This window comes from Dermacentor andersoni, chromosome 2 (assembly GCF_023375885.2).
Source record: "Dermacentor andersoni chromosome 2, qqDerAnde1_hic_scaffold, whole genome shotgun sequence".
Lineage (NCBI taxonomy): Eukaryota > Metazoa > Arthropoda > Arachnida > Ixodida > Ixodidae > Dermacentor > Dermacentor andersoni.
In genome coordinates this window covers 224281288-224307750 of record NC_092815.1, presented here as the reverse complement: position 1 = coordinate 224307750, position 26463 = coordinate 224281288, and the positions used below count along the sequence as shown (strand labels likewise).

The window sequence follows — 26463 nt, the reverse complement described above, 5'->3', positions numbered from 1 at the left end:
ATAGAGGTGTATGTGGTTGCAGAAACGCACCTTAGAGACCCTGAATAGCTGCCAGTGATTGAGAATTAGGTTTGGGAATGGTGCAACAGAACTAAGTAGGTAAGAAAGGGAGGGGGAGTTGGAATGCTCATCCATCAGGGAGCCAAATGAAAAAGAGTAAATTAAAAATGTAAGAGCATCTTTGGTTATCAGGCACAATGAGCGGAAAGAAAACTTGGCTCAGCATAATGTATTTGTGGACCTGAATTAATTGCACAGAGAAGAATGAAGAGTTAGTGGAATGCATAAGTGCTGATATTAAGGCTTTCGGGAATGAAGCCGAAATTATCCTATTAGGTGACATGAATTTTATTTATTTATTTATTTCTTCATACTGTCAACCCTCTGCTGAGGGTTCTTACAGGGAGGGTTCAAATACAGGCAGACCATATATACAGGTGCATCAAGCGGCAGCAGAATCACAAAAATACATGTTTAACAATATTTCAAATTCACAAACGTCACTGGCACCTGCCACAAAGTTTGGTATCGCGTTCCAGAGTTCAATCACGGCAGGGAAAAAAGAAAAGCGGAACACATCACTGTGAGCAAAGTATAGGCGTAAAACATATTGATGATTAACACGACTGCTTTGTTTTCCTGGAAGCTGCACATACTCATCTTTGTTTATTTTTAAATCTCCATGTAGTATTCTAAAAAACACTTTCAGACGATTTTTTTGCCTTCGTAGTTCTAGTGTTTCCAGTTCACAAGACTGCAACATCAGTGTAACGGAATCTAAACGGCGGTACTTTGAGCATATGAAGCGTGCGGCACGACGTTGAACTTTTTCTAACTTTGTAGTCATTTCTTTCTGATGAGGGCTCCAGATGACTGAGGCATATTCAAGTAAAGGTCTAACAAAAGTTTTATAAGCTATAAGCTTTACATCTCGCGAAGCTTGACCTAGTTTTTGCCATGTCAGATTATGAGTAACTGTAACACCTAAATATTTAAACTGGTTAGTACGAACTAACAAATTACCATCGATGTAATAGTTAAAAGGCAGAATGTTTACTTTCTTAGTCATATGTGTGTATGTTGAGTTAATGTAGTTTATATTCATACCCCATAATTTACACCATCGGCTGAAATTTTCTAAACAACGACTAATTCTGAGTTCATCCTGAACATTGGTTACGGTAGAATAAATTAGGCAATCATCTGCAAAAAGCTTCATTTTTACTGGTTCTTCAACAACAGAAGAGATATCGTTTATATATATAAGAAATAACAGTGGACCCAAGACTGACCCCTGAGGAACACCTGAAAGCACTTGGAGTGGACTCGACAGGCTGCCATCTAAACATACAGTCTGTTTATGATCACTTAAATATTCTTTTATCCATAGCACTAATCTTTCATCGATACCTATTTCTCTCAGTTTAAAGATCAGCTTATTATGTATGCGGAACCTTATCGAAGGCTTTCGCAAAATCTATACAAATGACGTCAATCTGGTGCTTCTCATCTAAGGCGGCAGCGAGATCATGAACTACTTCAATTAATTGTGTAATGGTAGATAGTCCAGTACGGAAGCCATGCTGGTATGAGTAAAGTAAACTATTCAATTCTAGAAATTGTAAAATATGTTTTCCGATGATGTGTTCCAGAAGTTTACAACTGATACATGTGAGTGAAATAGGACGGTAATTATTTACAAGTGTGCGATCACCGCCTTTGTGCACTGCCCACATACAGGAGCTAGATGGCTATACTGACAACAAAGGGAAGTCAATGCTAGATCTTTATGAGCAACATAACCTCATTATCATGAATACAGGGCCTAATTGTGAAGGGCAGATCACGTGGGAAGTGGGAAACCAACAATCGACCATTGATTACGGTCTCATGACGGAAGGAATTCATGATAGGTTGAGAGAAATGGTCATTGATGAGGAAGGGTATAGCAGCGTAGGCAGTGACCATAAACGCATCATTTTGAAAATGGCACATGTAGTTGGGAAAGGGTGCAAGGAGTGCAAAAAGGCCAGCCGAAATTTGAACGCTGAACAAATAACAAGTATAGTCACAAGAGTCGAGGAAGAAATTGGCAAATGGCCAAGTAAAGCATTTGAATATAGGGAGCTTCTAAGTGTAATAACGACAGAAATACGGAAAGAGAAACAACATGTTCGTTGGAAAGGAAAAAAAGAAACCGAAATGCTGGTGGAACAGGGAGATACGAGAAGCGATCGCTGAACGACAGAAAGCATATCGAGAGCACAAGCACACAAAGAAGGCGCAGTTGCCGCAGAATGAAGTAACCAGTAAATGGGAAATATACTGGGAGCAAAAAATCTATGGTTGAAATACTGGTGCAAGCAAAGATAAAAGGTGTAGGTGAACGTTGGTTGTCAGATATATATGAGAAAAAGAAGGCCACACCTAGAATATTTTGGAACCACGTATAATTATTAGGCAGGTAGTCAACAAAACAACATATCCTAGACGAAGATGGAAACAAACTGGAAGGGGAAGCAGCATTAAACTACATCCGAAAAATAACAGCTGAATCTTTCCAAGGCAATGATGAGGTTGTATTTGAAGAAAAAAAAGGGCATGAAAGAGAACCAGATGAAAAAGGAGCTCGTGCTGACAAATTTCAACTGAAAGAAAGCTAAGAGACAATTCTTAAGCACACAGCCACAGGGCTAGACGAGGTTCCTGTTAGGCTGATAAATGAACTACGACCAAAATGTAAGGAAGCTCTGGTGAAAGCAGTGAAAAGAACTTTAAAAGATACATGAATCCCTGACAGTTGGCGACAAATCATAATGAATTTAATTTATAACGGTAAGGGGGAGAAAGACAGAATTAACTCATATAGACCGTTGACCATTACATCGGTAATATACAGGTTAGCAATGCAGGCAATCACATTCAAGCTGTAAGCATGGCAGAGAATAATGGCATTTTGGAAGAACTTCAGAATGGCTTCAGAATAGGTAGTCATTTGGATGGTAACTTATTTGTTCTTACTCAGTGTATTGAAATATCAAGATTAGAAAGCAGACCATTATATGTGGCCTCTTTAGACATTGCAGGAGCGTATGAAAACGTAGACCGCAACATTTTGTGGAATATTCTGGAAGGGGAAGGCTTAGGCGACGATTGTCCACCAGTTTTGAGAGAGATTTACCTAGAAAATACCATTTGCGTTGAATGGGAAAGGATGAGGAGCGAGGAGAAAGTTGATATCAACAAGGGACTGAGGCAGGGGTGCCCTTTATCCCCACCGCTGTTTATGATGCACATGGTGAGGATGGAGAGGGCGCTAGAAGGAAGTAATATCGGGTTTAATCTCTCGAACAGGCAGATACAGTAAGCAGCAGCTTCCAGGTTTAATTTATGCGGATGACATTGTGTTGCTAGCTAACAAGCAAAGTGATTTGTAATGCCTGGCTTATATCTTTGGACAGGAAGGCGAGAATGTAGGTTTTAAATTTAGCGTTAGAAAATCAGGTGTTATGGTACTCAATGAAAACAGTGAACAGACAGTGGCAATACAGGGCCAGGAAATACCTCAGGTAAAATAATATAAATACCTTGGTATATGGATAAACGAAGCCAATAGATATGTGGAAACACAGGGGAAGAACAATAACATGAAAGAGAAAGATAAATGCAGCCATAATGAACTACAGAGCACTATGGGGATACAATAACAGGGTGTCTACCAACCGGGAAAACCGGGAATTCTCAGAGATATTGAATAGTCTGGAAAAGTCAGGGACTTTGTGCTTCAATCAGGGAAAATTAGCTGTCATTTTATTGACAGCTAATTGACTGCACTCGTATTTCAACCTAGCACCATCCACACTAATGGAGCGTTTCCCCTTCAACAACCGGAGCCGCAGGGAAGGAGCGACTTTCGGGCAGTTCAGTGCTGTGCTACGAGGGTTAGCGAGTGCCTACGCTTTCGGGGACCAACAGGACTCTCTGCTCCGGGACCGTTTCGTCTGCGGCATCAACAACACCGCCATGCAGACGCGACTCCTGGAGCTTCCTGACCCCTTGCTGGATGACTTCTTGAAGGCAGCACTGGCAATGGAAACTGCTGCCAAGGACGCCGGCGAGATTGCCCGTGTGACTGGCTCACCGTCAGCGGAAGCGGCGGTCAACAAGTTGGCGACAAAGGGCAGCACCTGTGGTTGCTGTGGTGGTGCCAACTCCCCCTCACAGTGCCAATTCTCTCAAGCACAATGCTTCACGTGCGCGAATACTGGGCACCTGGCACGCGTATGCCGAAGGGGGAGGACAAACAGCAAACAGCAGCAGCAGCCTCGTTAAGCCCAGATACCACACAAGCCCACGGCCAGGGTAGCCGTCGCAAGGGTACTTGGCGGGGGCGTGCGGCAGCAGGCTCAAGTTCTTCCGTGGCAAGGCTCAATGTTGTGGTTGAGGACCCGCCGATTTTCGACATGTGGCACGCAGGCTTTGTACCGTCGTCTGTGCCGCTGTACATGCTTACCATCGAAATCTGCGGGCACCCCATTTCCACGGAGCTGCACACAGGGGCCAGCGTGTGAGTAATGTCCGGGAAACTCTTCAAGCGTACTTTTCTTGGCATGTCCGTCGAGACTTCGGGCGTGATGCTGTGCAGCTACTCCGGGCAGCTCTCCCAGGTCCATGGTCAGGCGAAGGTGATGAGCACATAGGCAGCTGTGGCAGCTCTCATTTCTTTTTCTTCAAAGATATTGCATTCTTTTTTCTTTTGGCACACACACACCCAGTAGGTAGACTGAATTGTTATAACTGATGACCCAACTTGGGAGCATTGTAATGAGTGGTTTATTCCACCATAGAACGCACACTAAAGTTCGCGGTGCCAGGACTGCACATTGTTACATTTGAGTATTGTTAAAACCAATAATGCTATAACTGGGTTCCACTGTACTTTCTGCCTAATTGAAATGTTCGGATATTTGTACCCCTGCTTTTTTCATGCAACCCGGTTATAACAATTATTGATTATAACTGGGATTTTCTTGGCACTTGAATAACCTGCAATGGGGCATAGGGACTGTGGCATTGCGCTGCTAAACCAGAAGGCGCGGGAAAGCCACATTTCGATGGGGGTTAAATGCAGAGACACTTGTGGTACTGTGCATTGGGTGCACTTAAAGAACCCAGCAGCATCAATTGAACTTGTAGGCCGATCATGCCGGCGTTCTGTGCAGCCTACGCTTGCACAAACACCAGCGGCCGCCACGATATTCCGATGTTCCATTAGTTCCTGCAAGTCAAGAAGCTTTCAGCTAAATGGGAGGCTGCTGTGAAGCGAAACAACTTCAAGCGCTCAAGAACAAGTGTTGTGCTCTAACCACTTCTGTGACAATTACTGCCGGAGTTTATCAATAATGCGTGCTTTGGGTTCTCCTAAAAAAAAATAGTTAGCACGCTGAACGGAAGGTGCATGTTTATTGCCCACCCTTAACGCAGGTTTCATCGCCAAGCGGCGCAAATTTTCTATTCGCACGTGTGTTGTGAAACAGCGTGCATGCAGCTACCATAACGCAGTGCAAGCGTAAAGTTTGCATGTGTTGGAAAGCCTGCTCACGCCAAGACGCTGCGCTCCCCCTTCTCTCGCACACATAAGAAACCGATCATCTCACGTAGCCGACGGAATTCGCCAGTTACGAGTAGCGTGCGGATGGCGTGCTGATGAAGGTTCTATACTACACGTACTACAACAGCCGGTAAACTTTTCCCGCGTTTAAACCGTTTGTGTAGATTGCCGACAGCTTTGGGGCAGCGCACAAATGCTGAAGATCGCATCACCACTTACGTTCTACGAGGAGGCATGCAGGAACATAACACTACAGCTGTTTGCCCGGAAACGTACTCACTGGAACGCTGAATGCAGCTTAGCAAAAAACATACTCGCCAAAGAACATTTCCAACACAAGGAGATGCTAACACTTCGCCTTCGTTCGCGTGGAAAGCAGTGCTTGCACCAGAATTTTTTGCTTCTTGGAGAGGCCGGCTCTTCGCAATCCGCTCGTACATGTAGTATGTACAAGTATGTACGTACGTGTAGTATGTACAAGTATAAACCCCTTACAAGTGATCTTGCATGCGACAGCGACAGCGCTACAAGCGAGGCGATGGCTGTCGCGTTCACTCGTTATCTGCAAGCCGAACTCCACGCGAGCGACGACTTCCCGGAATGAGGGCAGCAATATACACGCCGAAACTAGCGTGACGCATGCTTTATCAATTTAAGTTGATGTATTTTACTGAAGAAGGAGCATAAAATATTTCTGAAGGTCTTGCACTAGGTTCTTATTCTCGCACGTGTAAAATTCAATAGTTTGCTCGTTCCTTGCGACAAACAGCAGTATTTGAGTTATGTACATCCAGTTTCGGCTTCGCACAATTGGCTAGTCGCTTATAGCATTTCCGGGTGACAAGTTCTAGATTTCTAGAAATGAGCGATCGAGCGACAACACTGAGCGATTTGTTCAAGCGACGGCCCGTTTTGTCGCTCGAAGCCGTCGCCCGTCACTGTCGTGTGCAAAATCGCTCTCGTAGAGTTTGGACTCAACGCCGAACTCCTCAGGGAAACGCAAGCTCTTGAAAATTTCCATGACCGTCTCAGCAAAACACCACCAAACTACTTTGCACCGTGCTTCGTGTGTAGCGGCAGCAGTCGGTCCGGACGAACACCATTGTTGACGTCACGAGGCGCCCGACCAATCACAGGCGGAAACGAGGCGCGCGAGCTGGGTGTGTCTGCTGCTCCACTTTTCGTCGAAATAAAATATGTTTGCGCTTTCTTTCACTCAATTTCGATGCGATATTCGAATTCAGAGGGTTGAAAACCACGGCGTACTGCTCTTCACTCATTTTTTCTGGAAAACCTTTCAGCTTCCCTTTAAAAGGAGGAGGGTGCGAATGGCAAATACTAGTAGATTTTGAATTGAATATCAAGTCAAATTTTGGAACATTATTCACAAAATTTAATGCGTATAAGTTTTGGGCAAGAAAATATGGCACTGCACGTGCTCGGGAGTCCCCTAGCATTGCATAACAAGAATGTATGATCAAGTTATCAGTAACATAAGTACATAGAAATCAAGATATACAGTACGGTTTTCTCTTACTAAATGTAACACCAGATTAGTATGCCTGCACTGATTACAGGCTCAGTCTAGTGTATGAAGGTCTGGAAAATATTTTTTTTATCAATAGAATTTCTGTTGAATAGATTCAAGGGCTTTTTTTCCTCTGAAACTTAGTGATGCTCTGTTGTACTGGATACCAATGAGGTTCTCAATTTGGTAGTGTACCTGTGTTTTGCAACTATCTTTTATTTATTGCACAGAAAGCCTTTCTTTCCACTTCTTAAAATACAGACAGGCTCAACCTTACAGCAGTTGCATTGTCGTAAGGCCAATTTGTGTGACAAACAAAAGAAGCGTGCATCACGCGACTTGTTCACTGCTTCACACATAGCCCGCGCTGATGGTAAAAAGCAGATGCTGCCCGCACCTTTGGTTGTCAAGTTCAGCGGCATTTGCCACCAATCAAAGATTCTGAAACCTGGAGGGTCACAGCACACTCGCGCGATGACCCCCTCCCCCACCCTTGTTCATCTGTCGTTTGCACAAATGTATGTAACCGGCCATGACACTTTCACATCTGCCTTGTACATCCCAGGCTAGTCTTGTAACTGATTGCTTGAAGCAACAAAAAGAGACTGATCTGCGTCTATGTATGATGTTGGGAATGAGAGGCCACCGTAAGGTGTTTTGCAAAGATGGCGGCCGTGAACAACATTGTTGCCATCCCATGCATGTGCTTTCGTTTGCAAGGCAGTTTGTTGGCTTTCCAAGTGCTGTGTGGCTGCTGTGAATAAATTTGCGTGGATTCGGTACCAAACTGTAACTTTAGTTCCCAATGCCCCGTGATGCAACATCGATTAGGCCTCATTTCCGAGGCAGTCTGGCTGTGACGAAAATTTGCTGCTGGGCGATGTAACGGGCCGCAAACTGTCACGGAATGCTTTCTGCTAATATGTCTGTATAGGTGGCTCATCAGTGATCGATGGCTGTTGAAGCAATGTGAAGTTCGTTGCCGTGTGTCCACCACGATCTGTCTGCCTACTGATGGTTAATCGGCTCAATCTTCACCCTTAATTTTTAAATACAGGCTGCTTTTGTTGCAGCTGCCTCTGTCTAGCATCGCATTATCATTTCTATTGGTCCTATCCTGGACAATCCTTGTGCCGACGGGGATGGCCCCTGTTGACGCAGTGTCATTCTGTGAATTGCAGAATTTGGGTGCTCTATGCGTGATTCCTTCCATCGGGCTAATGTCGGGGAGTTCTCGTGGTGATAGTCCGTTACCTTATCAGCTGGAGTGGCCCGTCCGCATTACATTCGGTGCTCCTTTTATTCTGAAAACGAAGTGAAATGCTTGTTTGGGTGGCATCGAGCATGAGGGGCTCCGTGGTTACCCGTTTTAACTTTTTTATTTCAAGTTGCTGTTGTGTTTCTGCTGTGCTGAAGTTGTCATTTCTCTGTGCAGTGCTGTCGAATGCGCCAAGATGCTATGCGGTTGCAGAGCCCGAGGGAGTGCTCAAGCCCCACTCCTTTACTGACGTGTGAGTGTTACTACTTCTTTGTGTGCTGTATCTGCACATTCCATATGAGACCACTAAACCTAAACACTAGTGACTAAGTATCAACTGCTGCTATACCCCATTGTGAGCGCTTTCAGAAGAAACTATAATCCAGCATAAGCCATTGAGAGTCCAAAGCAAAGCAACAAATCTAATGTAAGCCATGCATTCTTTTTACTCTGACAATGAAAACCATGGAATCTACAGCAAAGCATGGTTGAGAGCCAGACATGCTAATGACTGAGCTGTCGCCCAACTTACGTGCTTGGCAGTTTTTACAGTGTATATTGTAATCATGATGCAGCCTTGGAGATTGGTGTCATGTACATGTTTCATTTCCGATGGCTATTTATGCCCAAGCACAGGCAGTGCTGTCATCTAGAACTTATAACATCTGAAGCTGGCACTGGCGGCAGAGAACTTGCAAGTGAAGCTTCATCATCTGAAGCCGGGCAATGTTGCGTGGGAGTCAGGTGCATGCCTAGCAGATTCCGTGAAACTCCATTTGAAGACATAGGCATACAAAATGTTCTGGCTGATATCACCTGCACCAGAGAGCACAAAAAAAGGTTGACGGATCCGCATGCCTGCTACGTTTTCATGCACACTCTTTTCAGTTTTGTTCTCAGTTTTAATATTTTCAGTTTTGTCAATGTTGTGTCTCCAACCCCCTGAATTTTCATAAGATTCATTCTATAAGATTCCAGAACCCTTCATTCCCATAAGAATTTAAAACTTATGTCCCAATAGAAATGCTTTGAAATGTTTTTTCTTGATTCCTGATAACAATTTTGACACAGTTTTGAAGAGAAAATAGCTTGTGTTCTATTTTAGATTTGTAATTGTTCTTTCTTTACCGGAAAGATAAATGCATGTGCTCTAAGCCCAATTGAATCATAATATTTTATTGAAAATTTATTTTTAGGCGTATGTTTGACATGTCAAGATCGCATTTTTTTTTTCAGGCAATGTTAATGCACTCTAACTCTAGTTCAAGATGGCCTAGAACATTGCTTTATACCTTAGGACACACCTTAGACACTCTAGATTACTTCTGTATCATGACCGCTTTGTTTGGTTTCTTTGTCTAAATGCTAATTTTGTTACCAGCAAACGAACCCAGCTTCTACGGTTATCAGGTACTACTTGCACATGCACATGCATGCACTTTTCCTCAGTGGTTGACATACGACTTTCAAGCTGTCCTAAAAGATCTAGTTTGGAGTGAACACCCGCTACCGACTCATCTGAACACTTATTTTCATTTCTGATAGCAGTGGTGTCAACAGTTATTTTCCAATTTCAGCATTAAGATGTTCACTCTATAGTTTTGAAGCAAAGAACACATTTGTCTTGGGCACGGCAGTACAAAAAGAATCAAGCTTTTACTACAGTAACATTTGCCAAAATATTTGCTCACCTGGCGCCCGAAGGCAAAAGAGTTTGCCAGCCACCTTTTCTGTACGATGCCCACCATATTGGTCCCTCACTGGCCTGTCAACCTCAATGAGAGCAAGGTACATGCAGCTGTGAGGCAGCTTACAGGTGCAGCTATTAAGCGTGTTTTCATTTGCCAATTCAGTTTCTTTCATAATGTTAAAGGCACTGTTGCCATTTTAGCAATTTTGTCGCTATATCTTGCGACTTCTTGTCTGTTTAGCAACAAATTTTCTATTTAGCAGCCGGTGATACTTTTAAACATCATGATAGAGCAATTGGCTGCATATTTAGTGACATCGAAGTTAGGACAGTTCTTCGAAATTTACTTTTTGGAATGCTCCTCAAAAGCCACAAAAAAGAGACCAAAATTGCTGTATGATGTGTGGGCTCCGTGACCATGATGTAGCAATGGAGGTCTGCATTCACGAAGGCCATATACTGCATCTGTGTATAACTCGCACCAAAAATTGTTTAAATTTGACTGTAATGCTGGGCTTAGGGTTATATGCGAATATGCACGAGGTCGCGGGATTGAATCCTGGCCACGGCGGCTGCATTTCGATGAGGGCGAAATGCGAAAACACCTGTGTACTTAGATTTCGGTTTATGTCAAAGAACCACAGGTGGTCTAGATTATTCCAGAGTTCCCTCCCACTATGGTGCACCTCGTAATCAGATCATGGTTTTGGCACGTAAAACCCCACAATTAAGAAAAAAAGAAATCACCGCCAAACGAGAAAAAAGTGAACTGCTTAGAAAACAAAAATATAGTTCTCCTCCTTCATGTCTGACGGGGAAGTGTGTTTGTGAGTGGTGTAGAAGGTCCTGAAAGGGGCGTTTCAAACTGATGACACCCAATGGGTGCAGTAGGGAAAGATTTAAATGCTTGTTACAGTCATGTACTGATGCAAAACCTATTTTTAAACAAACACGAGAAGGCAGGCCATAGAAGCCAGTTCATTGTGTGAATTCAGCTTTATCAGCATCGTGGAAAAGTGCTGTTGGCTGCAGATACGATGTGAACGAGTCATGCATCCGCTTATGGTGACTGTTTTTGCAAAGATGTCAGCATTGTTGTATGCAGTTATTTCCACAGGCGTGGCAGTTTGGACGAGTTGGTATGTCATGACTGTTTTAGGCTTGTAGCGCAGCTCAGGACGAGCAAAAAAGGAAGGAGGTAGGGATAATCAAAGGGAGCGGAAAACAGGGTGAGCGCTAACTTCCAACTGATGGTTTATTTCGTGACCCAAGACTACTTATACATTCGCAAACCATGTGACATCAAGAGAAACCAAAGAAAACCAAGCAACAAAACCAATAGTAACCAAGTGGCAACATATTCAGACAGCCTGTGGCTGCAGTCGGAGATACGCCAATTCATTGCTTGATAATGATAATGAGGGTGAGCTTACACATGCATCGCCCAGACCAATGATAGCCTTTGCTTCGATGATTTCTCTTGTGAGCTGATTACGACTGCGACCAAGAATGACGCATTCATGTCATGTCATTCATGGCATGTCATGTCATGTCATTCATGTCATGCTGATGTCTGAATGACAGGCTGCGTGAGCATGGTTACAATGCCAAGAATTGTATTACAGCTGGGGGGTTTCTTGCGCAGCACTGCAAAACGTGTGGTTGCGAACCTGTCTTAGAGGAATGCGTCATTCTTGGTCGCAGTCTTAATCAGCTCACAAGAGAAATCATCGAAGCAAAGGCTATCATTGGTCTGGGCCATGCATGTGTAAGCTCACCCTCATTATCATTATCAAGCAATGAATTGGCGTATCTCCGACTGCAGCCACAGGCTGTCTGAATATGTTGCCACTTGGTTACTATCGGTTTTGTTGCTTGGTTTTCTTTGGTTTCTCTTGATGTCACATGGTTTGCGAATGTATAAGTAGTCTTGGGTCACGAAATAAACCATCAGTTGGAAGTTAGCGCTCACCCTGTTTTCCGCTCCCTTTGATTATCCCTACCTCCTTCCTTTTTTGCTCGTCCTGAGCTGTGCTACAAGCCTAAAACAGTTGTTTCCACAGGTTATGCATGCAGATTTCTTTTTTCTTTTGTTTCTTTCTTTCCAGGCTATGGTAATTGGGGGTGTGGGTTATATGCAGTGGCGGAGTATGTGCTTAAATATACAGTACGGCGAGGCATAGAAGCTTCATGTTGTGCTCACGAAATGTAAATTCTGTTTTTTTTTGTTTGTTTTTTTAGTGACACCCATTGAAATGAGTTTTCATAGTGCAAGTCCTGCAGTTTCATAATGTGTGTTATACCCCTGCCACACTGGGCATTTTAATGTCATTCGAATCGAATGGCATTAGCATCAAATGACATTATTCAGCTGCTACACAGTGATATTTAATGCCTTTAGTACCGAATGACTTCTGCAATCGAACGAGTTCGAGAAACTCGTTTGGCTTCGCACTCGGAGTGAATGTATACTCTCAATATGGTTCAGAACAACATTCATTTGGACTAGATTGTGCATACTTGAACTAGAAAGGAACAGAGCCAACTGAGACAATCGCGAGCGGGAGAACGGCACAGGACAAGCACCACCTTCATCTATCTTTATTCACTGAAAAATCAGCAAATATAAGGAAGATCACAGACGTGTTAGTGATACTTCTGTGACCCTCTTTAAAAGCGAAATGTCATATCTTGAATGCTTTGACAGATGATACATTGTGGTCCTTGTGCGCACGTCTGTGATTTTCCGTATGCATAACAGTTGAAGCCCGCAATAACAAAATCCTGGGGCTACCAAATTCTTGTGGCAACGAAATATTTTCGTATCCCCAGCGACGCCCATAGGATTCAATGCATTTCGTACCTGTCGGCAACGAAATGTTGCTATACTAGAATCCCGCATCAGCGAAATTCGCTGGAATGCAACCCAGCATATTACCACTAGCGCAAGGCTAGCAGGCTCAAAAATGTGCTTACATGCTATTGCTTTCCACTAAAATTGCGTAAAATACCACCACATTATGCTTGTGTGGGCGCCGCTAGTTTTGTTTACAAAAACAACCAAGCACCGGAAGCGCGTCATCGGAAACACGTCATCGCCGCCATCTTGTTCATTGATGCCCGTTTGAAGCCGCACACGTGTTGATACCGATATGTGACGACGGTTTTTGCACGCCTAGTGTGGTGCGTAGGGAGAAAAATGCACCAAAAATAAGCAGATTCCTGTCCCACAGACGTGCAATCGTTTAAGGCACTTGAGATGACGGTCGCAACATTGCCGTGCATCGCGCTGTGATTGAGTGATCATCTGGGAGTACGCATTCCTTGCTTCGAGAATGCTGGTTTTTGTGCCACCGGACAGGCATTGCGTGAGGATTCGGCGCCGGCATAAATTTGCGCCAAGGGGACATAATCTCGATCCACTTCTTTTGGGTATGCGAGATGCCATCGCTTTTGCGCTCGGCACTGGAAGCATCCGGGCCTATGGGTAACAGGGCGTGCTGGATAAATGTTTCTGCATGTGTGGAGCGCTGTTGCTCTGTGTTCGGCACCGAGTTCTGCAAAATCTTGCAAAAGTGATCAAATCTCAGAAAGCAATTGACGGAGAACACTGCTCCAGGGCAGTGCTGCCTCTGCTGATCGACACATGCTGTGCACTTTGTACTGTTGGCAATGCGGTCCTATATCCTTGAGCAAGCTTTCCAAAGTAGGCTAACGAAATTTCGACAGTAAATTTTCGTTCTGCGACACATTACCTATCTGTGCTGTCTCATTTCGCAACATCGAAATTCTCACGAAAGCGAATTTTTGAGCAGTCCCTGCCGACCTCGTTATTGCGAGGTTGAACTGTATTTGCTGATTTTTCAGTGACTAAAGATAGATGAAGTTGGTGCTTGTCCTGTGTCGTTCTCCCGCTCGTGATTGTCTTCGTTGGTGCTATTCCTTTGTAGTTAAAGAATACTCTCAATTTCAGAAACAAAGTAAAACAAGACAGAGTGTTTGCAAATTGCAAGCCGTATACGTTAAGAAATAATTACTTTTGCATGTTTTGATGTACTTGTTACTTTAAAGAGAAAAAAATCTGTACCGATGGCTGTCGCAAAATGTTACTCTTCAGCTCAGCAGCGTCTGGTTACCGTCGCCGCCACCGCCACTCTGCTCGTTGGCCATATTGTAAACACTCGGGTGTCTGGTCGCACATGTTGGTTGATCAGGCATCAGCACCAGCAGTGGGACGAGCAATGACAGTGAGATGAGCACACTGGAATTGGGCGGAAACTTTTGCACTTATTTGAATTTGGGAGGAATATCTACAGGACCTGCGTTAGCGAAAAGAAACCTAAAAGTTTATGCGCACATTGTGGACGGACTCCATAAAGCCGGCATTGACAAGACAATAAAAGAGACGAAGAAGAAGATTGAGAACTTAGGAAACAAATACAGGCAAGTCCAATTTTTATTTTCTACGCTGTGCAAATAAGGAGAATGTATTAGGCAAAGTAGCGTTGCAGGTTGTTTTCTAGCCTGGAGGCCAGTGTAGGCTTATTGTGGGCTATTGCATCGCAGATTGTGTATAGTACGGACACCAGTATCATCACTTCATTTTGTCGAAAGTGTTAATAGACGCGGTGCACTTTTTTTTTCTATCACGCAGTGCATACCTTAATCGAATGCATTATGTATCTTGTTTTAGCATACTGGACCAGCAGGCATATAAAATTCGGCTGCTGAGGTAGCTTTGAGATGTCACACACCAGTCATTCGGGGCGTATAGATAAATGCGGGTGGCGCACTCGGTCGGGTCCACTCGAGATTGAAAATGCCCCGTGTGACTGGTATTATTCGTGCTGTGATGACTTGATTTCCAAATAGGAGAATAGAAAAAAAAAAAGCATCTGTAAGCGAGTATCTCAGTGCATGTGAGGGAACAGCTAATTTCAAGTAACGACAGCTTTTCGCTACCTTGACCTTCAGAGCGCAAATTTACATATGCTGTTCATATATGGTACCTCATTCGGGTGTGTTCTTTACTGTCAGTTCTGTGAACCCATGGTACAAACATATGAGCTTGATAACTGACAATGCAGTTGAAACATAACTGTGCTTTATTTCTGTTGCAGAGATATCAACAAAAAAAAAAAGGCACTGGGTGTGGCTAGATAACGTGGCCATTTTATTGGGAGCTGAACAAGTTCCTTCAAGTGTTGACAACAGCCTGCTGCATCAGAGTGCATGCAATAGCAGCAGCACAGTGGAACGGGTAAGTTCAATACGTATTGTACAATTTTTTCAAATACATTTTTGCAGCAGTAATGTCTTTAAGTATGTAAAATTTTGATATCACAATTTGGCGCTAAACAAAACTCACATTTTTCTTCAAGGCCCTTCCGTTGCTATTGTCTGCGCAACGGACTTTAAACAAACATGCCACAAAACAATATTTGTAACATTTGCAGCGTCATAAATATAAATAGAGAGTTTTAGAATAGGGGCCCCAATAGTTTGGGGCCCCAAAGAGCTTTGCGGGTGTTAGCGTTGGGGCACGCAGGAATAAAGAGTTTTAGAATAGGGTATTACGTTTGCAGATAGCGTCTTGTGCTGACAGCGCCACTACGGCATCAAAGAAAAGCTATTAGAAATAATTAAATAAAATATACCATTTTATGATAGGAATAGTAATTTTGACTTGCGTGTATTCGTGTTTAATTACAATTTAGAGGTTATTCTGTAAGCAGCAAACAATTAGTTGGGCTTAGTTTTGAGCAAACCAACTTTACGTGCCTTCACCAGCCAGGCTTAATCGTGTTAGGCCTACGAGCCATAATATGCACAGTCGAATTCGGAATCAGCAGCGTCTAATGAATCAATCTTCATAACATACGCTAGTTGAGAGAAAGCGATAACCACAGTCACTTCTAGCGTGCAAACTTCACGCGTTACCACGAATCGAACCCAGTTTAGTGCTAGGTTAGAGCCGTCGCTTCGATGGGCGCCGCCATGTTTGCTGACGCAAAGCTTTTGGGGCCGCTATTTGGGCTCCTGCTAAATCGGTGAAATAGCATTCCCAACGCAAAACCCAAATGCAGTTTGCATCTTGTGCATGCGCAGTGGCTTCGACGCTATTTCTTTGGGGCCCCAAAACATTTGGGGCCCCTATTCTAAAACTTTCTACTGCTTAATAGAGTTTTTTCAGTATCTGTGAAATGTTTCACCTGCATCGGTTTATCCATATGAAATTATTGAACAATGAATTGCATTTTTATTGTATTAATTTTTTTTCAGCTCATCAGGGGGCATGGATTCTGGAAACGACTTTGGCTCTGAGAATGATACCTCGGTTGGTGACGGGAGTCTTGTGGACTCTGAAACTTCATCCACAACACAAGGCTCGGCCACCACCAGCGACAAACCGTCACCGTTGTTGAACACATCCAACAGTGGGGAGTGCTCACAAGCGCCAATGCTAACAAGAGAGCTAACAAACAAACCCTGAAGAAAAGGCAGCGTTCATAGTAATTGCTGTTGTCCCAAGTAGTTGAAGAGCAGGGGCAGCTTTGTTTCAGCATAGAGTGGCCGAAAGAGAAGGAGCTGCGGCTACTACTGCTGAGCGTGAAGTACGTTTAGTTGCAGTTCTAGAAAAAATAGCAGGAACATAGTGCTATTCACAAATAAACTGTTTTCTATTTTCTGTATTTACTTCAAGTGACCTCCTCAACTGACACCAAGCAATTCTTAAGGCATACTAAAAAAAAATTTTTAAAAAGATAACAAGTATGCTTCCTACTGTCACGTTTGAGTTCATTTTGTGTTTTGTTGCGCCTGTTTTCATAAATACTGCACAAGGGCAGCTCTGACTTCACAACCTATCGCAGTGGATGCAGTGGTAGTGTGCGACGGTTGCTCCTGCAGAGCATCAGATGCAGTGGCTTCATGTTCCCACTGCTGTACCACAGTGTGTCTGAGGTCTTCACAAATATTATGTAAAATATGTGATTCCCTGATTTCATGCTTTGCATTGGGCAAGGTGCACTCCATTCTCTTCATAATAAACCTAAAGTGAGCTTTCAATCTTTGGAATGCATTTTGCTGCCCTTGATAAATTATAGTTGAAAGCAGCTTCGTGTGTGTCAGGCACGGCATTTGGGAATGGCTTCAGGAGGTTGGTAGTAAGTGGAAATGCCTGGTCACACAGAATAATTGGCTTCACCTCAACACCCTCAATCACAGCCACGGGCAATGACAAGTATGCGCCTTCAACTAACGCAGACAGTCTTGCGCTTGCATGCACATTGGTGTCGTGGCACCTGCCTGGAAGTACATGTGATCTAAAGCAGTACATGTGATCTAACACCGCCAAAAGTATGATGCTGTACCTGCACAGAAAGCAATACATACATACAATTATGCGCTGCACTTTCACTTCAGTCTATTCTGCATTGTAATTTCCTGACCAAATGGTACAAGTCACTTGTGCTCATACTGCTGCTGAAGAGGCCAACGCTAGCAAGTAGCAATAGTTTTGTGCCATGCTAACACGAACTATGCTACAAAATACGCTCTACAAGAAATGTAAAGAAGTTACCTCTCGCAAGTCAAATTTATGAAACTTAGATAACAAACAAGAATGAAAGACCATGAAAAATTGTTATAAGCTTTCAATTTCATACGCAATTTTATCTAGATAAATATGGATAATAAGACGCCCATAAAAAGTTTAATATTTCCCAAACAACAGACACAAGGCCCAATCTGTGTTAGTGAAATGACGTTATAAAAGTTAAAAGAAAACTTTTGTACTGCTTACCATCCTTTATAGTTGTAATCCATGGTGTTCTCCTTCGGTGGCGACACACAAACGTGGCAGACGTCAAGAGCGCCAGCACACTGAGGAAAGCCACTAGAGCAAAAAACTCGCCTCATGTGCTCTGTCATTTCTTGGCAGCAGTTCATATGAAGCCACTTCCCTAGCTGATCAGTTACGGCCTCACAGAATTCTCTGCACAGCATGTTCACAGTTGAATGACCGATGTCAAGGTTTGTGTTATGGTTCTGTCCTCTGCGCTGGAACGCAATCTGTATGATCCCACTGCCACTAGCTCCTCCACGGAGATTGGCTTTTTAAGTTGTGTGGTTTGGCACTCCAAGACAGATCTGCAGGATTCCACCAAATATCTGAATGTAGATGGTGTCACACGGAAAGCTTGTTTGAAGTGATTTTCTCCAAGGTTTGGCACAGTGTCTTCAAACCAATGCTCATTCATTTGAAATGTCCAATGCTCTCGGTGAACAGTGGAGGAAATAGCCATCACAGCCACAACATCGAATGAGTTTGCTTGAATACGCTGCTCAGTTTCATCACTGTGTCTTGCTTGTGTGTCTGTTTGAAGGTGTAATCGTCTCCTCTGATTATTACGCTTTGCTCGTAATGCAAAGTACGCAGTAACTACACCTGCTGCAACTGAGCATCATTGTCCAGTGTCGCCATGTCAGCCATTTTGTTTGTTCTCAATTTATTGGCTACTAAGCTGGCTAAGCCTTGTATTGGCTTGCACTGGCCACACAGTCTGAAATTGAACAAGTTTTTTTATACTCATTGAAATAATGTTTTTTTTCAGTGAAGCGATGTCCCACAGCTATTTTAAATAAATGGATTGGTTTTGCAAGCACTTTATACCTACCTTGTTCTACTTTTGTCGCTAGGTTCTACTTTAGTCGCCAGGTATCGCCACCGAATGACATTAATTTTTCGAGTGTAGCACCTCTGCAAGCAAATAGCAGTTGTTGCACCAAATGCCATTCGCTTCTAATGACATTAAAACACCCAGTGTGACAGGGCTATTAGATTGGCAGACATTCACAAGCATAACAGTAAATTTAATTATCAAGAATTAGTGAAGTAAGTTATGGTGAAACTTACAACTCAGCATGTGAATAATAGGACAGAACAGATGTCAGAACAGCTGGAAAGCACACATATCAGAGGGGCTGGGCTCGTTGAAGCGAATCTGAATGCACACCGCCTCCGGTCCTCAAGTTTTTTTGAGAAATCAGTATTGGACGACACTTTGAGGTGGCTCCGAGGGTGAAAACTTAGTATTTGACGTGTATGAACATCATGTAATAGGTGGTGGTGTCCAAACTAACAAGCAGCAGCACATGCTGGCATAGCCTGACTTGTGGCTACTCAGCTGAAATGCAGGCCTGCAGGATATGTGCAAACAGCTACGGTGTTGTTGCGCGGCTGCCAAGCAAGATATAGGTTCGATACAGTTAAGGAGAAGATGACTGAATTAATTGTAATTCATTTGTTTAGTGTCTTATGCACACAGTATTTGTGAGCACCGCTGCATGAGTGACAGGCCGCTAAAGGTCGTGGCAGCAAGGCCTAGCAATGCAAGCACAATGATTGTGACTAAAGGAACAGAAGAAAAGCATTTACCATTTCAACTGTGATGCGATTGCAATGTCGAAAGTTTGCTTGCACCTAGACGAACATTTTAAGAATCCAAAGCGGCCAGGTTGTGCTGACATTGTTGTGCCAGAATTCAGCTGTGGCACATAGTTGACTTCGCTATCGTGGCTCGATTACCATGCAACAAGAGAAGAAATTCTGAAACAGCAGCGTGCTGTTAGACAAAATGCTTACATTTTACTGCTCACAAAAGCTTTGGAGCTGAGCCTCGAGCTGTCACCATCTTCTGCTTGCTGACGTATCACAGCAACCCATTGTTTCCGTCACTCCTTCTTGCGAGGCATACGCGAGGAAGCTGGTGCCGTTCACAACCATGCACCACATTATTTTGCGAAGGAACTACAGGCGCAGAAGCCAAAAGCGAAACTCTCTCGCGATATGGCAGACATATTGCAGGGAGCCGGAAGTGCGCTGTGCCACCATCTTTTGTACGCCACCTATTATTGCCGTGTCAACAGCATACGACCGAGAAGCATGGCATCATTTGTTCTCCTTTCATGAGAGCCGGGAACCAGATAGCTTGTTGGCATAACATAGAATAAAAGTGTCTTCATGATAGGATAGTCACGTGACCTGTGCCTTTTGTTTTTTTTTTACCGTGTTGAATCTGTAATCTTAAAATCTGAAGGTAAACACAGCATTTCAGCTGTCATCTTGCATAGTTTTTCAAGTGCATTAGTAAAATAAGAGGTCCTCTACTCCCTGTTTGTAAATTCACTCTTTATTCCCCACCTGCCTGGACACTAGGCAAACGTGAAACGTTTCAGAAGAGGTGTTATGGCACGTTAGCTTATGTTATAGTGCTCCAAAGATGCCTACATTATGTTAAATCCTCTGAACGATTTTAGCAACAATTTTACAATTTTAGAGGAAATTTAACAACAATTTAGTTATGTTTTTGTCTTCATTTAGCAACATGTTCAAAAAAAGGTTGGCAACTGTAATTAAGGATGCCAGACATACATCAGTAGAAAGAAACTATCTCTCGCTCAAATATTTTCTTGGTTGAGGCTGAAAAATGTTATCTTTTCATTCTCCTTAATGCCGAACAGGTAAACCTGTTTGAACTGGTTCTAACCATTATATTTTTGCTCCGAAGCTGAACCTGAATTGAACTGGAAAATATACAGAAGCCTGAAACTGAACGCAAACCCAAAAGCTTTTCGGTTCAACACCCTGTCTCCAATACCCTGTGTCCTGCTGGAGGTTAATTTTGATCGGTCAATCAAGTAAACCAAATAAATCTCTTCATATAGTTGATTGCTACAAGTTGTTGCTTGCAGAGTGGTGCGCCACCGGGAGGCATTGGAGGCAAATGTAGGCCGTCGCGACCACCTGCGCATCATTATGCGGGAGGAAGGGGGTCGTCTGCACGGACACAGGGACATCCCAGCCACCCTGCGGCCAGCACGCAGCCGGGGGGACGAGCCTCTCTCAGCGACCACTGGTGAGCTCTGCCTGCTGGCATTTTTTTCCGAGAGCGCAAGCGGTAATCTTAGGCACCATCACAATAACCGCTACATAGGTCTGCATTAGGTATGCTAAATGAGGGCCCTTTGAAAAGCATGCCATTGAGCCTACTTAGCCAGAAACACTTAGCCTTTCTGCAGCTTTTGTTGTAGTTGGAAGACTTACTTTGGATTGCAACAGTGGGTTTTAGTGCCTCACATTTTTTTTAAATTTCTAAAATTTCTATTTATATTGTTACGCATGAAGAAAACGAAGAACGGTGAACGTGCTTGCGGTCCCGAGTGTGGGAAGGAAGAGAATGACGCTGAGTTGATCAACCAGCTGGCCGCTCTTGCGCTCACCTTCGCGACTTAAAGTAAACGGTCCCCTTCATCCGTAAGGGTTATAAACGGTCTGCTTCGCGCGTAACAAAGTGGTGGAGGTGCGGGGTACCGCTCACAACAGCGGAACCGTCGCTGCCGCAGCTTCATCGAAGTGCACGAAATGATGCACAAGTGCACGAAATGATGAAAAAGGGAGTCTTACAAGAGTCAGCTAGTCCGTGGGCAGCTCCAGTGATTCTTGTTAAAAAAAAAAGATGGATCTTGGAAATTCTGCGTCGACTATCGCCGTTTGAATACTTTAACAAAAAAGAACGTGTACCCACTCCCACGTATTGATGACGCAATAGACTGCCTTCATTCCGCCTCTTACTTTTCCTCAGTAGATTTACAATCCAGCTATTGGCAAATTCCGATGCATCCTGACGACAAGGAGAAGACTGCCTTTGTAACCCCTGACGGGCTCTTCGAATTTAATGTGATGCCATTTGGATTGTGCAATGCTCCGGCAACTTTCGAGAGATTTATGGACACTGTTTTACGTGGCTTGAAGTGGAACATCTGCATGTGCTACCTCGACGACGTCGTCATCTTTGGCCGCACCTTCAGCGAACACAACTCGCGTCTGGATATTGTCCTGAACTGCATCAGAAACGCTGGTCTTGTTTTAAACTCTAAGAAATGCCACTTCGGAGACCGCCAAACCCTTGTGCTTGGGCACCTCGTCGACAAGGATGGATCCGCCCTGAACCCCAGAAGACAGTAGCCGTTGAAGCGTTCAGTGCACCGTGCTCTGTCAAGGAGCTCCGTAGATTTCTGGGGCTTTGTTCCTATTTCCGCCGATTTATTCCTAAATTCGCCGACGTCGCGTATCCGTTGACATGCCTGCTACGAAAGGACACCCCCTTTGAGTGGACTCCGGAGTGCGACTCTTCTTTTCGTCAGTTGAAGTTTCTGCTGACGTCACGACCGGTTCTTCAGCACTTCAGTCCTTCAGCTCTGACGGAACTCCATACGGATGCCAGTGGCATAGGTATTGGTGCCGTCCTAGTTCAACGCTACGGTGACCGCGAACACGTGATCGCATATGCCAGCCATTCATTAAGTAGGCCCGAGCAGAATTACACTGTCACGGAACAAGAATGCCTCGCGGTAATATTTGTGGTTCAGCGGTTTCGTTCTTACCTGTATGGATGCCCCTTTACTGTGGTCACCGACCACCACTCGTTGTGTTGGCTTGTGAATCTTCGTGACCCTTCTGGCCGCCTTGCGCGCTGGGCGCTCCGACTGCAAGAATACAGCTTCACCGTCTCTTATAAGAGCGGTCGACGACACGTTGATGCGGGCTGCCTCTCGCGTATGCCACTTAGCACTACGGACTGTGACGCCAACGACTTCGATCACCTCGTGGCTTCTGTGTCGCCGCGTTTTCCAGACTTCCACTGCTTCAAAACCGAACAGCGAAAAGACGATAAATTAACACCGCTCTTTACCGCTACGACCGCCTCGATGACAGCAAACTATTTCTGTGTACGTGATGGACTCCTGTATAAGAAGAACTTTTCCAGCACTGGCGCACGTTTTCTCCTAGTGGTACCGGAGAGCCTTCGCACAGCGATTCTGAGTGCTATGCACGACGACCCTACGTCTGGCCATCTAGGTTCGGCGAGGACGCTCTACCGGATTCAGGAACGCTTTTATTGGCCTGGAATGCGACAGTCTGTTGAGACGTATGTGGCCAGCTGCATGCAGTGTCAGTGCCACAAACGGCCATCTACTGCTCCAGCTGGTCTCTTGCAGCTGATCCCACCTCCAAGCACGCCTTTCCAACAAGTGGGAATTGACTTCGTAGGCCCATTCCCAAAATCAGCCAAGGGAAACCGTTGGATAGTTGTTTGCGTCGACTACCTCACACGCTACTGCGAGACGGCGGCCGTGCCCTCCGCAACTGCCACTGACGTTTCAACATTCCTGCTGCAATATGTCATCCTGCGACATGGTCCGCCTCGCGTGGTCATCAGCGACCGTGGACGACAATTCACAGCGGACGTCATAGAGGAGCTGCTTCGTTTGTGTGTTTCCCACTTGCGTCACTCGACACCATACCATCCACAAACGAATGGGCTTACGGAGCGTACCAACCGAACAATTGTAAACATGCTATGTATGTTTCATCCGACCACAAGAACTGGGATGACGTACTGCCTTTTATCACGTACGCGTTCAACACCGCGAAGCACGAGACTACCGGCTATAGCCCTTTCTTCCTGCTGTACGCACGGCCACCCCGGTACACAATCGACACTTTTCCCTTTCTGTAGTCATGAAAATCCCACTGTCGCCGAGACTCTCTGCCTTGCCAAAGAAGCTCGTCGTATTGCTCGTTTGCGCACTTTGGCATCGCAGGACAGATCAAAAGCACGCTACGACATTCGCCACCGTCCGGTAACCTATCGCCCTGGTGATTTAGTCTGGCTGTGGACTCCAGTACGGAAATGCAGGTTATGCCAAAAGCTTTTGGCCACCTACGATGGACTGTATGTTATTATTAACAGACTCACGGAAGTCACGTATAACATAGCTCGCCTCACGGCGAGTGGTAGAAGAGCTGCCAAGACACAAGTGGTCCATGTCGCCCGCTTCAAATTGTTCACGTCACGACAAATGGATTGACTCGCCCGGCGGGCTTCGTCTGCGACGAGAGGAAGGTTACGCATGAAGAAAACGAAGAACGGTGAACGTGCTTGCGGTCCCGAGGGGGGGAAGGAAGAAGAGAACGACGCTGAGTTGATCAACCAGCTGGCCGCCCTTGCGCTCACCTTCATGACCTAAAGTAAATGGTCCCCTTCATCCGTAAGGGTTATAAACGGTCTCCTTCGCGCGTAACAATATGTGATACTGCCAGTCTCAGTGAGACCAAAGCAGGTGGGCATGAGTTAGACAGTTCTACAAAAAAAAAAAGAAAATAAAAGAAAGCTAATGCTACATGGTACAGTAAAATACAAAAATGGGGAAAAAATATTTTAGGTACTGAAAAAACACCAATGACGATGTGAAATACAAAAATTTTCGTTAGTATGACATCACTCAGTAACAAATATAATATTACTAGAATTTATGTAGAACTAGCGAATAAATGACCCATCAAAATTATAGAACTTTTACAGATAACGACGCAGAAGTGATCAGGTTGTGGTAGAAATTTTATGCGTAGTAAGCAAATATTATAGTGAAGATATGGGGGCATGTTGATTGGCATCTTCTGTGTTTGATGTCTCTAGTACGTTGATGAACGATGAAAATGATGGAGAAGAAACCAAGTTCAGAAGATTCCATTCTTTGACCGCACGTGGGAAAAGTGAAAACTTGAACATGTCATTGTGAACACTGTACTGGTTTAATGTAAATGGTCATTTTGTTCTCAAAAGACGTGATGTAGACAAAATAATGTACAGCTGAACCTGGTTATATTGAACTCGCAAAAAAGCGCCTACCAGTTTGATATAGGGCATAATTTGATTTAATGCTGCCAAAGAATTGGACGTCGTAAAAGCACATACCCTTTATAAAAGCACTTTATTGATGAAACTAGCTTAGTTTCGCATGAAATATTCCTGTATCTTCCTCCGCTTGGGCAACTTCGCTGCCTGCGACAGCATGCTGTTCTCCACATTGTCTAAAGAGTTGGAGAAGCTGAAGCCGCAACCTTCTATGTTTGCGCAGGAGCGCTGGACTAGTGCAAGTGCACCTATAGCCTTGGAGGATGTGGGCAAAGGATTGTCGTTGCTTTTCTCACTTGTGGTCGGTACGATGTCGGCAATGTAGTCTTTATTTTCGGGCTTTCCCATGGTCGCGACACCACCATCCATACTCCCAAACTTTTTGATCGTTGATCTGTCAACAGCTTCCGTAAATTGTGACAGCTCGCTCCAAACTTTGGTGACACCGGCGACGGCTTCGTCACACTCTTTAAGCATTTTCAGAGTCATCACCGGGCATGCGGAAGCTGGCACATCTGAAGAAGTTTCAGATGAACCACTTGTACACGGCCGCCTCGACGTCACGGCTGTGAATACGCATCGGGCACCATGGGCACTGGGTCGTTTGTCCGCTTTAGCCTTAATCTCCCCCTTTTTCTTCTAGATTGTGCTGAGAGTGCACCTCGGAATCTCGTATGCTGCGGCGACCTCCGAATTCTTACTGCGTTCAACTCAATTTATGTTCACGGCAAAAGGCAAACTCAGTGCGCTTCATGCTAGCCATCACGGCAAAACCGTGGGAGAAGGCCCACAAGACGGTAGCACAATGAATGAGAAAAGCAGCACAGCACAGAAACTCGGACTTCCACCATCTTGCGCGACAAGGGCACAAGAGCCTCTGATTGGCTGTCTGAGCAAGTGCTGTGGGCGGGCCAGGATTATGTTTTGCAGGGGGGTGTCGCCGACTTGCCCGACATGGCGCAGTCACGGTAGGGAGAGTGAATGGATGGAGCCGCACCGCCAGGCTAAACCACATTTAGGATACGTTTGTGGGTTTCCCCGCCACTGCGAAGGAAGGCCAACTTCTGTGGACACTTTTGCGCCGCTTGATGTTCAATATATTGGGAGTTGCTGTTATTTTTGTTCAGTGTAACCGTAAATTTTGCTATATATATTCATAGTATGCTGTGTTCAGAAATTGTTCGATATAGTCATGTTTGACTGTACTTAGCTTGGTCTATCTTATAACTGCCTGCATTAGTTGGTAGATGAATTTTAAATGGGCTTCTCTGGCCCTAACAGAGTGTTTTAAGGCCTGCATCAGCTAAGAGGTTTGTAGGGGAGTCGTAGGGCCTTTATCTGTTAAAGATGAAGCACATAGTTTATCTTTGCACCTTTTCTAGTTTTGATATGTTAATGGAAAGCTCAAGCCGTTTTCCTGGCACGCACACTTGAAGTACTCATGCTGTCCCTTTGATGTTTCAAAAATAATAGAAGCGCTTTCATCGTGTGCAGTGTGCAAACAGTGTTTCTCTACGAGCCAAGAATGTCCTGCAGTTTCAAGCTCGAGCGGTGGTACAAATGTAGGGCAGCTTTCTGAGATGAGCTATTTAATGAGTAACGACTACAGTCACA

General features: G+C 44.5%; 1 protein-coding gene and 1 long non-coding RNA gene across 4 annotated transcripts in view; both read left to right on the top strand.

Annotated features, from left to right (window-relative positions):
• The window catches only part of LOC126539768 (motile sperm domain-containing protein 1-like), a 148839-nt gene that overhangs the window by 57031 nt on the left and 65345 nt on the right, over window positions 1–26463 (top strand). For all 3 annotated transcript variants that reach the window (XM_050186609.3, XM_050186610.3, XM_055075753.1), the window contains exons 3-4: window positions 8575–8650; window positions 20843–21006. In XM_050186609.3, coding sequence (XP_050042566.1) covers window positions 8575–8650; window positions 20843–21006 — 240 coding nt within the window. The remainder of the gene's footprint in view (window positions 1–8574; window positions 8651–20842; window positions 21007–26463) is intronic.
• Window positions 11433–16779, top strand: LOC129387058 (uncharacterized). The gene is made up of 2 exons (XR_008614373.1): window positions 11433–15347; window positions 16370–16779. It is a non-coding gene; the product is annotated as an uncharacterized lncRNA (long non-coding RNA).